General features: G+C 41.5%; 1 protein-coding gene across 2 annotated transcripts in view; it reads left to right on the forward strand.

Moving 5' to 3' along the window:
• The window catches only part of ITGB5 (integrin subunit beta 5), a 108,053-nt gene that overhangs the window by 50,557 nt on the left and 43,011 nt on the right, over positions 1 to 14,485 (forward strand). For both annotated transcript variants that reach the window (XM_032794547.2, XM_075070295.1), the window contains exons 7-9: positions 352 to 447; positions 1,782 to 1,871; positions 8,298 to 8,432. In XM_032794547.2, the coding sequence (XP_032650438.1) occupies positions 352 to 447; positions 1,782 to 1,871; positions 8,298 to 8,432 (321 nt within the window). The remainder of the gene's footprint in view (positions 1 to 351; positions 448 to 1,781; positions 1,872 to 8,297; positions 8,433 to 14,485) is intronic.

Below are 14,485 nucleotides of genomic sequence, written 5' to 3' on the forward strand. Positions count from 1 at the left end.
GTAGATTTCTCTCTGCAGTAGAACGCCAAATAATGGCTTCTTCTCCCTTCCTCGAAGATAGCAATTAATTTAAATCCATGCACTCACTGATGGCAAAGTAGAGTGAGGAGTTCAGTGTTTCCGATGAGTTGTTTGCTGTAGCTGATTTTGTTGGCACTTGAATGTGATGGGTGTGTAAGAAATACATATACAGAGAGAATATGTCACTTTTCTGGCTACACAATAAGGGCTCTACATAACAATAAAACATGCTGCGTTTCCATAGGGAATTTTGCTACTCTAGTTAGAATAAAAATTGAATTAATCTTTGTTTCAGAGTCACAAATGAGTCTTTCCGATCTGTTTTCCTAGGATTATCCTTCCCTGGCACTGCTTGGGGAGAAACTGGCTGAAAACAACATTCACCTCATTTTTGCTGTGACAAAAGCTCATTATATCCTTTACAAGGTAAGTGCTGTTGAACCACCCAGCAGAGAGATGGTTTTTATGTGATCAAGAATCTATTGCGGGGGAAAGAGACGTTAGTGCCACTTGGAATAGCCTTCCTTCCGACATGAATAGAATGAAGCAGGCTGGTGTGGGAGGAAAGGAGGAACAACTCTGAATTAAATATGTGTGAGCAAGAGACCATCTGATCCATGCTGTGCTGTAAAGCATGGAAATTCTTGCACAAGTTGAATCCACCCAGTTGTGTCTCTTCAGTTTTCCAGTTCGTTTACAAAGTCTTGTCATTTCAGTGAAAAGCAGGTAAGCTTCTTACAGTAAATAGATAAACATTTACAATCATGGGAATACTTAAAATAGACTCTGGCCTGATCCTGATTTTAGGAGAGTTGCCAGTGATTCAGCATCTGAGAGAGCAGACACCTGTTCATCCGACTGCTATTACTTAATCCCATTACCTAGGAATGCACAGTGTTTCTGCTCAGCTGTATTTTTCCATCACTAAATCCAGAGCTTTGAAGCAAAAAATATTTTTTCTGAGGGATTTCAAATAGTATCTGGGCTAAAACACCTGTAGAGTTTCTATGCTCAGTCTCAACTATTTTTAGAAACACACACACACTGGGTGTGGGTCCCTGCCACCACTGCTGCCTTTTTATTATTATTATTATTTATTTATTTCTTAAAGAAGGAAATCATGCTGTTCATCATAAAAAATAAAGTGGAGAAGGGAAATGGTTGCATGTAAGGTGCTCTCATAAACGTTTCCATCTGGGTTTAAAAAAAAACAAAACCCTTAGCCCAGAAACTCATCCCTTGCACTAAAGCAAATGTTGGTAATATCAAAATCATGCTAGTAACACCTGGCGAGCTAAATGGCTTATTATCTCGTTCTCTACACCCTTTTCAGTGCAAACTAGCATACCCACCAGAGCGATCTCTCTTGGAATCCAAGGCTTGCTTCCTGTATGGCAGGAATTTGTGCCAAATTCTGTGCTCATTTACACAAGTGCAAATCCACTGGATCTTGTTCCATCTAATGGGTGTGGATCTTGGTTGGTTGGGAGTGGGTTACTAATCATTATTTGGCCAGTTTCTTTGGCTATGGATTTCGATTAGCATTTTATGGACCCATAATGCTCCTATTTCCTTTGCCAAGTGCTCCAGATTAAAATTACACTGTATCATGTACTCTAATTAAGAGTCTGGGCAAAACTGTGTTCTCCATCCCATGCAAGCAACAATTGACGTTAATGGCTGCACGGATAGAACTGAGAGCACAATTTAACCCATACTCTGTGTTTCTGTGGGTGAATCTTTGTGTGTTTGTTTTTAAGAATTTTACAGCACTAATTCCCGGAACGACAGTGGAGATTTTACATCAAGACTCCAACAACATTATCCAGCTGATAGTCAAGGCATACAATGTAAGTTTCTTGTACTTTAACATTTCAACTAATGTGTAGTAAAAACTGAGTTCAGCTGAACTTGCTTATTCTTCCCTTGTGGTCTCCACCCATAATTGGTTTCTTCTGAACCCTCTGTCTGTAGGACCAGAACTATCACTGGAGCTGCTACCTCCCACCCTTCAGGGATTGTGGTGTCTGGGTCAGACTCAGGATGAGGTTGTTTGTGCTGATTTCCTGCCCTGTCTGTCTATCTTAGATACTTATACAGTGCCCCTTACTGTAGTATCTGATCCCCTTACAGTCTTGAATATATTTATCCTCTTAACACCTCTGTGAGACAGGGAACTACTCTTATCCCCATTTTACAGATGGAGAACTGAGGCACAGTGGGACTAAGGGCTTGTCTATCTGAACATGGTAAGCTGGGCTGTGACTACTCCGCACAAGCCTGCCATGCACCAACTCTCTGTGTTGACTCTGCTGACGTGCATTCACACTTAGTTAATGTGCTTTGATCTAATTCTAGTGCTCTTTGAAAAAGGACTGATCAAAGCACATTAATGAACTGTTAACATGTGTCAGCAGGGTCAACATGGACAGCTAAAGTCCCAGCCCAGCTTATCATGAAATAAATACTCATGTAGACAAGCCCTAAGTAACTTGTCTAAAGTCACATAGGAAGCCTATAACAGAGCAGGAAACTGAATCTGGATCTCCTAGTACCAAACTACCACCCTAACTACTGGGCCATGTTTTCTCTCTTCCTGAGTATTGCTGTCTGTAAATCAGAGCACCCCAATGGTGGTAAAGCCAGTGATATCTTAGCTAGTGTGTCTTGGTCAGGCAGCTCACTGTGGGCCTGATCCAGCTCTGTGACACTCAGAGCATCCTAGTGCCAGAGGGCAAGGGACTCTCTGGTATCAGGTAGTGAGTTTCAGCTGACCTGACCAATTCAGTGTGCCCCAACTTACCGTGTTTACAATTTGTATCTAAAAGATGTCATGTAACATGTCAATGGAAAACCAATATCTCATTGATCATTAATATTCTTGTGTGATGTATATATGTGGTGTGCAGGGCTTAAATTCTCAGAGAGTATTTCCCGGAGCCCCCCTGAAACTGGCTCACAGCCCCCCAGAGGTTTGAAATATTTACGAGAGCTCTGCTCCGGACAGGTCCAGCTGAATTTAAGCCTTGGCGGTGTGTATTAAGAGTTATGGATATATGCTGGAATGCTGACTAAACTGTGTTTAAGCCAGGCATGTCAAGGGGAGTTGATAAACAGATCTTCCCTAGACAAAGGAATGTATATTTGCTTTTCTGACCAGACCAGCCATCAGGCAGAGAAAATGAAGGTCCATTTAGATATTAGATAAACAGAACTGTCAAGCTAATGAACCAGTTGGGAGGAGACAGCATGGCATTTGCACCTTGGTCTGGGTTTTATTTTTCAAAGAATACATTACAAAGTTTTATGGGTCTATAAAGAGGTGGGAGCCTGAACCTCAAGGGATGAGCAATTGAATCAACTGATTGTAGACAATATTGCTGTATTATAAAAGTATAACGAGTGAGGTGTTTTATGAATGCCTACGACACACTGGTGATTAACGTCGTTGTGAATTTTATGTATTAACACTACATAAGTAATTATGAGGAGTCCTTGTGGCACCTTAGAGACTAACACGTTTATTTGGGCATAAGCTTTTGTGGGCTAGAACCAACTTTATCGGATGCATGGAGTGGAAAATACAGTAGCAGGTATATATACATAGTACATGAAAAGATGGGTATTGCCTTACCAAGTTTGTGGGGGGGGGGCAGGGGGGGTGTCAGTCTAATGACACAATTCAATTAACAGTAAACCTAAGGAGGATAAATATCACTTTTATAATTGGTAATGAGGGTGTCCCATTTCAAACAGCTGACCAAGAAGGCTAATGAAGAACAGTAGGGGAAAAATTAATTATGGGAATATTTGTAGATGACACCATCCACTCCCAGTCTTTATTCAGGCCTAATTTGATGGTGGTCCTTTGCCAAATTAATTCCAGTTCTAGCAGTCACGTTGGAAGTCAGTTTTAGAAGTTTTTTTGTTGATTGCCACTTTTAAGTCTGTTATTGAGTGACCAGGGAGACTAAGTGTTCGCTACTGGTTTTGAATGTAATTCCTGAGTCGATTGTTGTGTCCATCTTATGTCTGTGTTTAGGCAGACTGCCAGTTTTGGCCCAATGTACTACGACGAGCAGAGCGGCATTAGAGAGCCGCGCACCATGATGGACATATAACCGGTACGAGTTGGTATGAGTGTGCAGTGAAACAAGAGCACAGTGAAGGTGCAGCTGATGTGGTTAGGTCTGTGATGGTGTCCCTTGAAATAGATGATGCAGACAGAGTTGGCACTGGGGGTGTGTTGCACGAGTTGGTTCCCGGGTTAGTGTTTTTGTTGTGTGGTGTGTAGTTGCTGGTGAGTATTTGCTTCAGGTTGGGGGGCTATCTGTAAGTGAGGACTGGCCTGTCTCCCAAGGTCTGTGAGAGTTGAGGGATCATCCTTCAGGATAGGTTGTAGATCCCAGTAATTATGGATACTCATGGATATTAGGTTTGTCAGTCTGTGCCCAAACAAAGGGGGAAACATCACACCTGTCTCCTATGTAAATTAAGCTTCCTAGAATCAAAACCACTGGAAGCCCCATGTGTGTACAGGGGGATGGGAAACCCACAGAAAGGGAAAAACAACATGAGGTCATCCTGCCTCTTGAAACAAGGTCATTGAACTCTGGAAGATATAAGGAGAGACAGAAGGCCATTTTGACATCTATCACTAGACAGACACAAGGGAACAGAGCTCTTGCAAGCTGAGAAAGATAAGTCCTTCAACCAGGAGGGGGTTGACATCTTTGGGAACTGAATATAGGTGAGAAACCTGCTTTGGCAAAGTTCTTTCAAGTAGGAAGACCAGGGAAGCCAGCATCTTGCACTTCTGTCCTAACTCGGGGAAAGTCAGCCATGGCTAGGAAGAAGGAAGATTAGTAAGATTTCCCTCAATCCTTTCTCCCTCTCTGGTGCTTCCCTGTTTATTTTCCGTATCAAACTTTCTCCCTGGATCCCACAACTGGATTCCCTCCACCTCCTGCTCTGCTTTTCCTACTCTGTCTGGCGTCTGACAATCCAGCTGTGTTCTTTCTGCCTTGCACATCACCACCGGCCATCACATCTGTCTGTTGCCTTGATGAAGCATGAGGTGTAATAGAATTTGGCTGGCTCTTCTATAACCATAGCAGCTATGTAGTGTTGCTGATTTAAAAAACAACAACATGCCTTTGTCAGTAAACTGAACTGATACATGCTTGGAAAAATCATCAGTGTTGGGTTCTAGCTTTGTTTATGCCGCATAAACATCAATAGGAATTATACACATGATAGAATGTGACCCAACGGTAGCAGCAACAAGGAGCTATTTTTAGAGTCACTTTCCTAAACATCATGGTAAAGTCGAGCTGTATTTCAAACATGCTTCTACTGTTAGCCCCTGATGGTTTTCACTTGGCAATCTCTTAGAAACCTTTGAATACAACAGCTATCCTTGAATCTTCTTTTTGTATGTGATAGTCTCATTTTTAGAGAAATGTCCTGTTCTTTGATTTCCCTTTGCTATATGGATAGTTGTATTTTGACATGACAGATTTCATTTCATCAGATTTCTGAATACTCCCTTTAGGTTACTTCAAGCCTCTCTCTTCTCCCTGAGAAGCAACACAACAATTTTAGCCTTTGCCTGTAATATACATTTTTTAGTAAGTGCTTTCTCTCTGTCAATGTCAAAGTGGGATAAGCATAATTAGAAATGCTTGTTCTAAGATGATTATCCCCATAGACAGTTGGGGCAGGAACTGAAGCATAGAGAGATAAAGTGATTTTCCCAAGTGTACACAGCAGCCGGGTTGTGGCAGGGTGGGAAAGAAAACCCAAGTCTTTTGCCCTGTTGGCTGGACCATATCACCACCTGTTAAAACAGGAATCAGCCTGGCTGCTTTTTGTTGCAGTCTCTCCTGTGTGATGAAGACCTTCCCTTGAAAAAGTTCTCAGTTATATCCCATGAGGTTTCCCCAGTACAATGATACATAGTAAAAGGGGGGATGGATGAAGGATATCATGGAATCCTAGAAATAAGAGAAAAGACTCCCTAAGCTATCGTGTGAGCAGTGTGGGGTTGTTCTCTCCAGTCTGCACTTCAGTGCTCTGCTCAGTCTGGTTTCAAATGAGTACACTATTGAGAGTTCCCACCAGTCCCTTACGGGTATGTCTCACTGCAAATAAAAGGTGTGTTCTTAACTCATTTTATCTAACCCACATTAGCTAACTCGGGTTAAAATAGCTGTGCAGACAAGGCGACTCTGCATTTAACATGGGGTTAATAGCTTGAGTTCAACGCCAAGCTCCTGTATAGGCTTTAACTGGAACTGCTAACCCAAGTTAAAAACAGACTTGCCATATCTTCACTGGTCTTTTAACCCAAGTTAGCTAATCTAAGAGCAAACTTTTTTCCCCCTCAGTGTGTAGACATATCCTCAGAGATGATCAGATCAGAGTCTAATATATATGGGGGCACTGTAGAGTGTATGCTTTTCCTGGCTTTTTGGGTACATGAGATAGCACCAAGTGGTTAAATGATAGTAAAGGATGCTGGCTGGAGTATTCCAAGTGCTGATAGAAAAATGCCAAGACAGCTTTTCTCCAGCTCATTAAATAGACTCAGTCTTGATCAAGTGATAACTCAGTGTATTTACATTACTGATAGTTAGTCTCCCTTCTAGGACCAGCTGGCTGCTGAAATTTGCCCAGACCAGGAAGAGATAGCACATTATTCTGACAGGTCAATGTTAATTTTGTGAGATTAGTTTTAGGGGGAGTGGGTTGGCAGATGTATGTGGAGTGTGTTTGAACTTTACAGAAACCTACTGTGTTCAGACTCCAAGTAATAGAACCTTTGCAGGGGCTATAATGTGAACCCATGAATCTGACAGCACAATCCAGACTCCAGACGGGAAATAGTTTCCTGTATTACAACATAGATGTGGGAAGTTAGGGTTCTTTGTTTTGGGTTGTTTAGATTTGCATGGTCTAAACCTGTTTGTTTTCCCTGATGCTTTCCAAAAGTATTCGCCTTTTGCTAGTGTTGCCTTTCAGTGTGAACACTGGATTCATTAGACTGACTGGATGTGGTGTTAAGCCAGACTGGGTTGGAGAACCTACCAGAGCATTAGTAGAGCTGATCAAAAAAAATGTATGCACCAAAATATTCCTCCTTGACAACATTTTTTTATTTAGATTTTTTCTGATCAGAAACAAACAAGAAACTTAGTTTCAAATTAGTATTTCAAAATGAAATGAATAGTTTGGTTTCAGTTTGACTTAAAAGGGGGAGAAAGGGCAGAAAGAAGAGTATATAAGAGAGGGATGAGGAACCCTCTCCCAACCCCTCAAATCTGAAAATGGAAAAGAAATGCAGTTCTTCAATCTGAAATGTTCTGAAATTAAACAGAATGAAAATTTTATTTTTAGTTCTCAACAAAAATTCTCATAGAAAACCTGACATCTTTCAAGAGAAAAATTTCAAAGCTTGTCTGTTTCCCCTCCCCGCCCCCTGAGAAATATTTTCTCTGGAAAACTGTTGGTTTTCTGACCAGCATTGTTAATCAGTGAGCTAATACAGTACAATTGCTGACATGATAATTCTGACTTGGTAAAGTTTTCCACACCCTTTCCATAGATGTAAATGACATCTCAGGGTGCAAGAGAGTGAAGAATCAGGCCCTTTCTTTTTATAACAGTAATTTTATACAGGAGAGTTACGGGTGTTCAGGCAGATGCAGACCTTCTCCTCAGAGGTAAATAACAGGACTCATTCATACTCTAGAGCAATTTTTCTTCCTGGCACAGAAATATCTGTTTTAAGATCTAGTTATACATTGCTGCATTCCAGTCAGATTGTGCACAAACAATCCTCAGGTATATTAGTCTGTGATTTGAATATGCAGCATTATGGACACATGCACAGTACTGCCCTGGATCCACCATAAAACCTCCAACTGATGTCTTTGGGATACGAGCTATGTTTTATTAGTTCTTCACTTTCCAATGGAGAAAATAGCTTTTGTGACTGTTTGACGGTGACTAGCCTTTCTGTGAAGGAATGGGTGCATGTGTGTGAATGGATAGCTGCCCACAATTCTAGCTGTGCTGGTCAAAAGCACACTGAGCTAATATAATGTTACATAAACATGTGTCTGCACACATGATTTTTTTTTAAATGATATATATAGATGCCCAGCCACACTGAGCACAGTATAAGAACCTCAATAGACTAAGAACCATATGCACAAGAAAGATGCCTGCTGATTTTAGTAATCTGATGGGTTTCTTTTCTGTTTGATTTCTAGAGTATTCGGTCTAAAGTAGAACTAACCGTTTGGGACAATCCTGAGGATGTCAGCTTGACCTTCACAGCTACGTGCCAAGACGGTTTGTTATATCCTGGACTCAGGAAGTGTGAAGATCTCCAAATCGGAGACACGGTAAGTTTGATTTTTGCATCTCCATTAGATGGGTTGTTGTGATACTCTGTGATCTTGCGGGAGTCACTTCACTCTTCTTTGCCTAATGTTACCCTCTGTTAAGTGGATAATAATACTTGCCTTCCTCCCTTGGGCAACATATTAAGGCCTAGTTAATGCTGAAATCCTCTGATGATGTTACCACAAAAGTGCTAAGAGATGGTGGCTTTATGAGAAGTAAATCAGTTCAAGGTCAGCTCTGACCTTGGAATGAGGGAAAACAGGCATCTTGATTTCAATCACATGCATGGAGTCTTCTTGAGCATTTTATGGACTGTGAAAGGCAGGACTAGACTCTGATCCCAGGCATCTGTGTCATCTTCTTACCTCTTATTTCCTAAAATCTCTTTATCTCTTAGGTATTACAAATTTTATTGCGATCATGTCTGAGATCCTTAGTCTTCTATTTCTCCCAAAAAGCACTCACCTACCAGTATTCCATTTCAATGACCTTCTGCAGTATTTCAAAAAGTGAGAAGCGTACAAAAAGTGGATGACACTATTATGTCATTTGGTGAATCTGAGATATACCTCAAGACGACACTGTAGGGTAAAAACACAGCTTGCCCTAAATGCTAACATTGTCCCATTTTGGAATCTGTCGTGCGCTAATTAATAAATAGGAAAGCTTAGCTCTGCTTGTCTTAAAGTTGCATGTTTGTAAGATAAATGGGTTGATCAACTATGTCAAGTCTGTTTTCAGGACATTTAGGGAAATGTTGCAACATGATAAATTAGTAGAAAAGACAAAGGATGAAACTTTTGGGCCAAAATCAGGATAAGATTAGGAAGATGGTTTTGTTTTCAGCTTTCAGTTCTCCTAGGAGGATTTAGAGGTTGGGTTTTTGGTCTTTTTCTTTCCTATTGGCAATTCCCTGGTGGACAATAAGGCCTGCAGCATGGCATCTCCTGAGGAAATGATTGTCCTCTGGTAGCGAGAGATTGTTCTTGGATTCTTTCCAAGAATGACTTGACAGAACAAGGAGCAATGGTCTCAAGTTGCAGTGGGGGAGGTCTAGGTTGCATATTAGGAAACACTATTTCACTAGGAGGTTGGTGAAGCACTGGAATGGGTTACCTAGGGAGGTGGTGGAATCTCCGTCCTTACAGGTTAAGGTCTGGCTTGACCAAGCCTTGGCTGGGATGACTTAGTTGGGGTTGGTCCTGCTTTGAGCAGGGAGTTGGACTAGATGACCTCCTGAGGTCTCTTCCAACCGTAATCTTCTGTGATTCTATGATACTGTTTGGACATGATAGACTCAGTACTGTGCTACACAAATTTCAAGGGAAAAAGAGCCCTTAAGACATGTGTTGTCTTAGACTTGCTACTCTATATTAGTCTATTTCTATCTTGCATGCAAAACAGAAGGCTGAACTTCAGACAGCCAGATTGTCAGTGGGTATAAATTGTCATGAAGCCACTGAAGGCAATGGAGCCAGGCCAGCTTACACCAGCGGAGAATCTTGCTCTCAGTGATGTTTGTTGTACTGATGCATGGAGTAGCTGAATGCCATTACTCTATTTTCCTTATTTTAGAAGAATTACAGATTTTTACTGAGGTTAAGAGTAAATCAGTACTTGGAATGTTAAAATGCTTTGAAACAGGAATGATGTTTAAACATGTTAAAAAAAAGTAAGAATCTTGGGGACTTGGACTTGTAATGAAAAGGATGGTTTCAGCATTTCTAGCTGATTTACCTGTTTTTTAAATCAATGGGCAAAATTCATCTCTGATTCAACTCCACCAATATCAGCTGAGTTACACTGGGATGGATTTAGCCCATTGTGACTAAAATCTGTGTAGTCAAACTCAGGCTGTGGCTAGCATTTCTGTTGTAAGAGTGGGGTAGCGAGGGAGGAGGAGGTACAGAGAATATTTCCTCTTTAATTTGAAGCTGCATATGATACCCAACACTGTCAAAATATAGCAAAGGGCAGAAACAAGTATTTCCATTTGTTGGAGTTGTTTTTTTGTTTTGCCAGTTATTTTTGTGAAAAGGTCACATGCCATCTTTTTACCAATCTCCATCCATTCCCTTTTGTGTTAGCCAGCTAAAGAAGTTAGCATGGAGCTGCTGCCACCCAGCCCATGACAGTTGGCACATTATTGAATCTGGGAAAGGCAAAAGAGGACCCCTGGAAAGACCTCAGGCATTTTAAGCATCTTGAGACATGGGCCTTTTCAAACCCAGTGGCTTTCTGGGGAAATGAAAAACTGATCAGTAGTCTTGTCTTCCTGGGTAGGGAGCTACCCAGGAAGACAACTATTCGGATCATGGTAGTAAGAGATGAGATAATCAGATAACCTAATTCATCCTCTAGCATAGATAGAGCTAAGGATAGAGCTCCCAGTGTATCATCTGATACTACACTTGATAACACTCACTGTGGTTTGGCACATACATCAAGGTCCCTTAAGCTGCCATCTCATCCCCAGAGTACCCTGCAGAAAGCATTTTGCATTATGGGTTATGACTTGTTGGATAAGTGCAGGAAGGTAAAAGGAAAGTAATAACACTCAACTTGCTGAGACTTAGTGAGTGACAGAGTTCCAAACATTCGGGGACGCAGCTTTCAGTGGTGTGTGGGATTCCTTTCTTTGCCATTTACAGGATTTTCTGGCACCTGCTTTTAGAGCAGCATGTTATAATGGTAACACCAGACTTCTGTGCAAGGATGTACATTTGGGTCTGAAAGTGACAAACTTCACAGCAAAGTACAGTAGGGAGGCAGGACGGGGTCTTCTGAATCATCGTTTTCCTCTGTTCATCCCTCCACCTCCTGATACCCTCCAGCTACACACTGTGGTCTTCTGTCTTCCCACTGCTCTTGTTTCACTGTTTCTTTTATCTCCTGTTGCCCCTTGCCACAGAACTCTCTCCTTGTCTGTATCCAACAACCGCCCTCTGTTATCTCCTTAAAACCCTCCATAAAGCCCACTCCTTCAAGCAATCCTCCCTCCTCCTCAATAATCTTCATACCCTCCCTTTCTTGAACAGCTGCCCTGTGTCTTGTTTTGGATTTGTCTTGTAAATTCTTAAAGGCAGGAAAATCCTCTGAGGAAAATCCTCTGTATATGTTTGCAATGTGCCCGGGCCTGTTTTCTGGTGCCACCACTAAGGTTGCTCTGTCTTGGCACAAGGGTTGGCAGTCTTAATGCAATGCACTGGCTAATTCCTGTAAGCAGTCTAGTTGGGTATAAGTAGTGAATAACTGTCCGTTTCCATCTGAGTGTGACTCTTTGGGGAGATGGTCAGGGTTGCTCCATGTGTCAGCCATAGGTTGTGGACATGGTCTCTCTTCCCTGTGGATTGAGTGCATAGCCTCTCTGCAGAGATGCTAGCCCTTGCTGGCCCAGGAAGTGAGAGAGAAACTAGGAGAAAGCATCATAATTTTGGGGATAGGCTACAAAAGGGCAGGCAGCACAGCATGAGCATTTCCTACCCTGGACAGAGGGTCAGGCAGATTAGTAATGAGCCCCCCTGACGTGAACAGAGCACTAATGGGTCTGCTGTAAGGCACAATTCTGTGCTGGCAGTGGGGGATTGATATAAGCTGGTAGTCTCTGCCACCTTTAATTTTCATGCTTCTCTGCTTTCTCTCAATGACCCATTAGTGCTGTAAAGTTTGCCTCGCTCAGAAAACTTGAAAGGGAACAACGGTCTTTGTAGCAGTAGAATTTCCCTCAATTCATGTTTGGGGCTACATCCTGCTCCAGTTAAAGTCAATGGTAAAATTCCCATTGACTTCAAAGGCAGCAGGATCTGGTTCTTAAAGCTGTAGGGAAACTTTCTTAAAAGAGGATAATGCTGGTATTGGGGTCCTAATCTGCTGTGGTTTAATCCTAGAAGCACTGGTGTCAGTCCATGTAATCCTGCTGGCTTTTCACTGATCCCGTTAGCTCAGTCTCTCTGATCTGATTTCCTCTGTAATTTAGCATTTTTTCTATTCTCTGTAATCATTACAGGTCTTGGAAATCAGTCTCCCACCCCCGATCCCCTTTTTCCAAAGAAGGGACAGTGTTGCTGCTGTTTCCATTAGGTGGAACTGGGTGCTGAAATTCCATTTTGCATGATGCCGTTTGGCAAATAAGAACAGCACAGAGCAGATGTGTTCCAATTGCAGCGAGAACTCAAGGTGACTCTTTAAAGGAGAAAAATCTTTTTTCCCCCTTATTTTTGTTTTGTGTCTTCAAAACAAACCCAAGTGACTGTAGTAGATAAGAGACGGGTTTATTCAGAGGCCTGGAATGAAAATACTTTGTACTAAAATAATGCCTTCCATGCAAAGATCTCAAAGTATTTTTTCCTCACCTGCTTGCATCCATCTGGACTGCGAGATGTGAACCAGCACTCTGTGTTTGTTAGTAACAATAGCAGCTCCCTGCAGCCTATAAAAGGGCATGACTTCTTCAATCTTCATAGTTCAAGACATTGGCTGTAAGGTTTTCTTGGTTCTCAAGGAGAAAATCCCTTGCATTGACTGCAGCATCACAGAATGAATTGGGATGATGAGGTGCTACATATATAATTAGAGAGAGAGAGAAATAAATTATTATAGAAGTATCCATCTAAATACCAATAACATTGTGGAGACTTTGATAAAATGTAGGACCAATTTCTCAAGCCTCAGGAGTTTGGGCCACATGATGCTTGCTAAATTTGCATATACAGCTATCATGATTCCATGTGCAAATCAGGAATTTGTGTTCACAACTGACCTGTTATACCCAATTTCCATATGCAGTTGTGGACATTATAAATACAAATTAATTATGAAGCTGTGCAATTTTGACTCCAACCCTGGATTCCTGAATATTTGTTAACCTTTGCCAGATGGTTACATTGATTCTTTAAATAGAATAGAATGCCTGCTCCTGTTAAAACTCCTTCCCACTTCGCAGAAACCAGAGTGAGCAATAATGAAGAAAATTACTTCTAACTGCTGGTGACTCTAATATTATTGGAAATCTTCTCTCTTATGCTTGTGGCTTCTTTTAGAATGAGCTATCCACAAAAAATAAATATTTTGGTTAGTGGGTGACGTTTCTTGTATCTAAATGCAGGATAAACAGGTGAAGTTAGAGCTGGCTCCAGTCAGATTTAAAATGCTTTGTTACAAACAGTAATGCAAACAAGATATTTAAACCGCATGTTGCTTCCCAGGAACACCAGTATACCTATCAGGAGATTGAAACACTCCATAGTTAGGCTTTAACGTATTTTTTTCGGCAATACAATACATGCTAATGTGGTATAGCTATTTGTCCCCCAAACACGTGGAGAGTTTTAAAAATAAAAATAGACATTAATGTGGTGATCTATATTGTGCAGCTTGCGATGATTAAATTTCTGTTTTATCCCTGTGCTCCTTTCACCTGGATCATATGATATGTTTAACCTCCCTCACCAAGCTAGAATGATGATTATGGTATTTCAGGATGCAAGAACCCAGAGGACTTTGGCAATATCAGAATTCTCAGCTCCAGGTGTTCTCACTAAACTCTTTAAAACTGAAACCTGCAATACTGTTTCAAAGGCATAAAAAAAAATCTTTTTCACCTCCACTGGAATGAAACCCAATGTGCAGATCTGCCTGACAAAGGAATTATGTGCAAACTGCACCTTCTTGCTCAACCAATCTGGCCCCTGTGTGAATTCAGAACCGCTTGCTTCAGGACAAAAATAGGCTTATGCCCCTATTAGCTGTGTTTACCCTACAATATCATGAGAGAGTGAGAACTTGAGTCTGTTCTGGCTCATGCTCCAGCAAAAGAATTGTTAACTAGGATCCCATTGCAGGACCAGATTCTGCCGTGTGTTATGTCTGCAAGGTCACAGTGAAGGCAGTGGGATTGAATAGGTGTAGGAGAAGGCAGCATTTGGCTTATGGTATCTTTATTACTGGTGATGATGAAGAACATGAGAACGTAGGACTGGAAGAGACCTCCTGGGTCACTGAGTTCAGTCCCCTACTGTGAAAGGCAATCCTGTCATATGATCCCATTCATACA

This window comes from Chelonoidis abingdonii, chromosome 10 (genome assembly GCF_003597395.2).
Source record: "Chelonoidis abingdonii isolate Lonesome George chromosome 10, CheloAbing_2.0, whole genome shotgun sequence".
Classification (NCBI taxonomy): domain Eukaryota; kingdom Metazoa; phylum Chordata; order Testudines; family Testudinidae; genus Chelonoidis; species Chelonoidis abingdonii.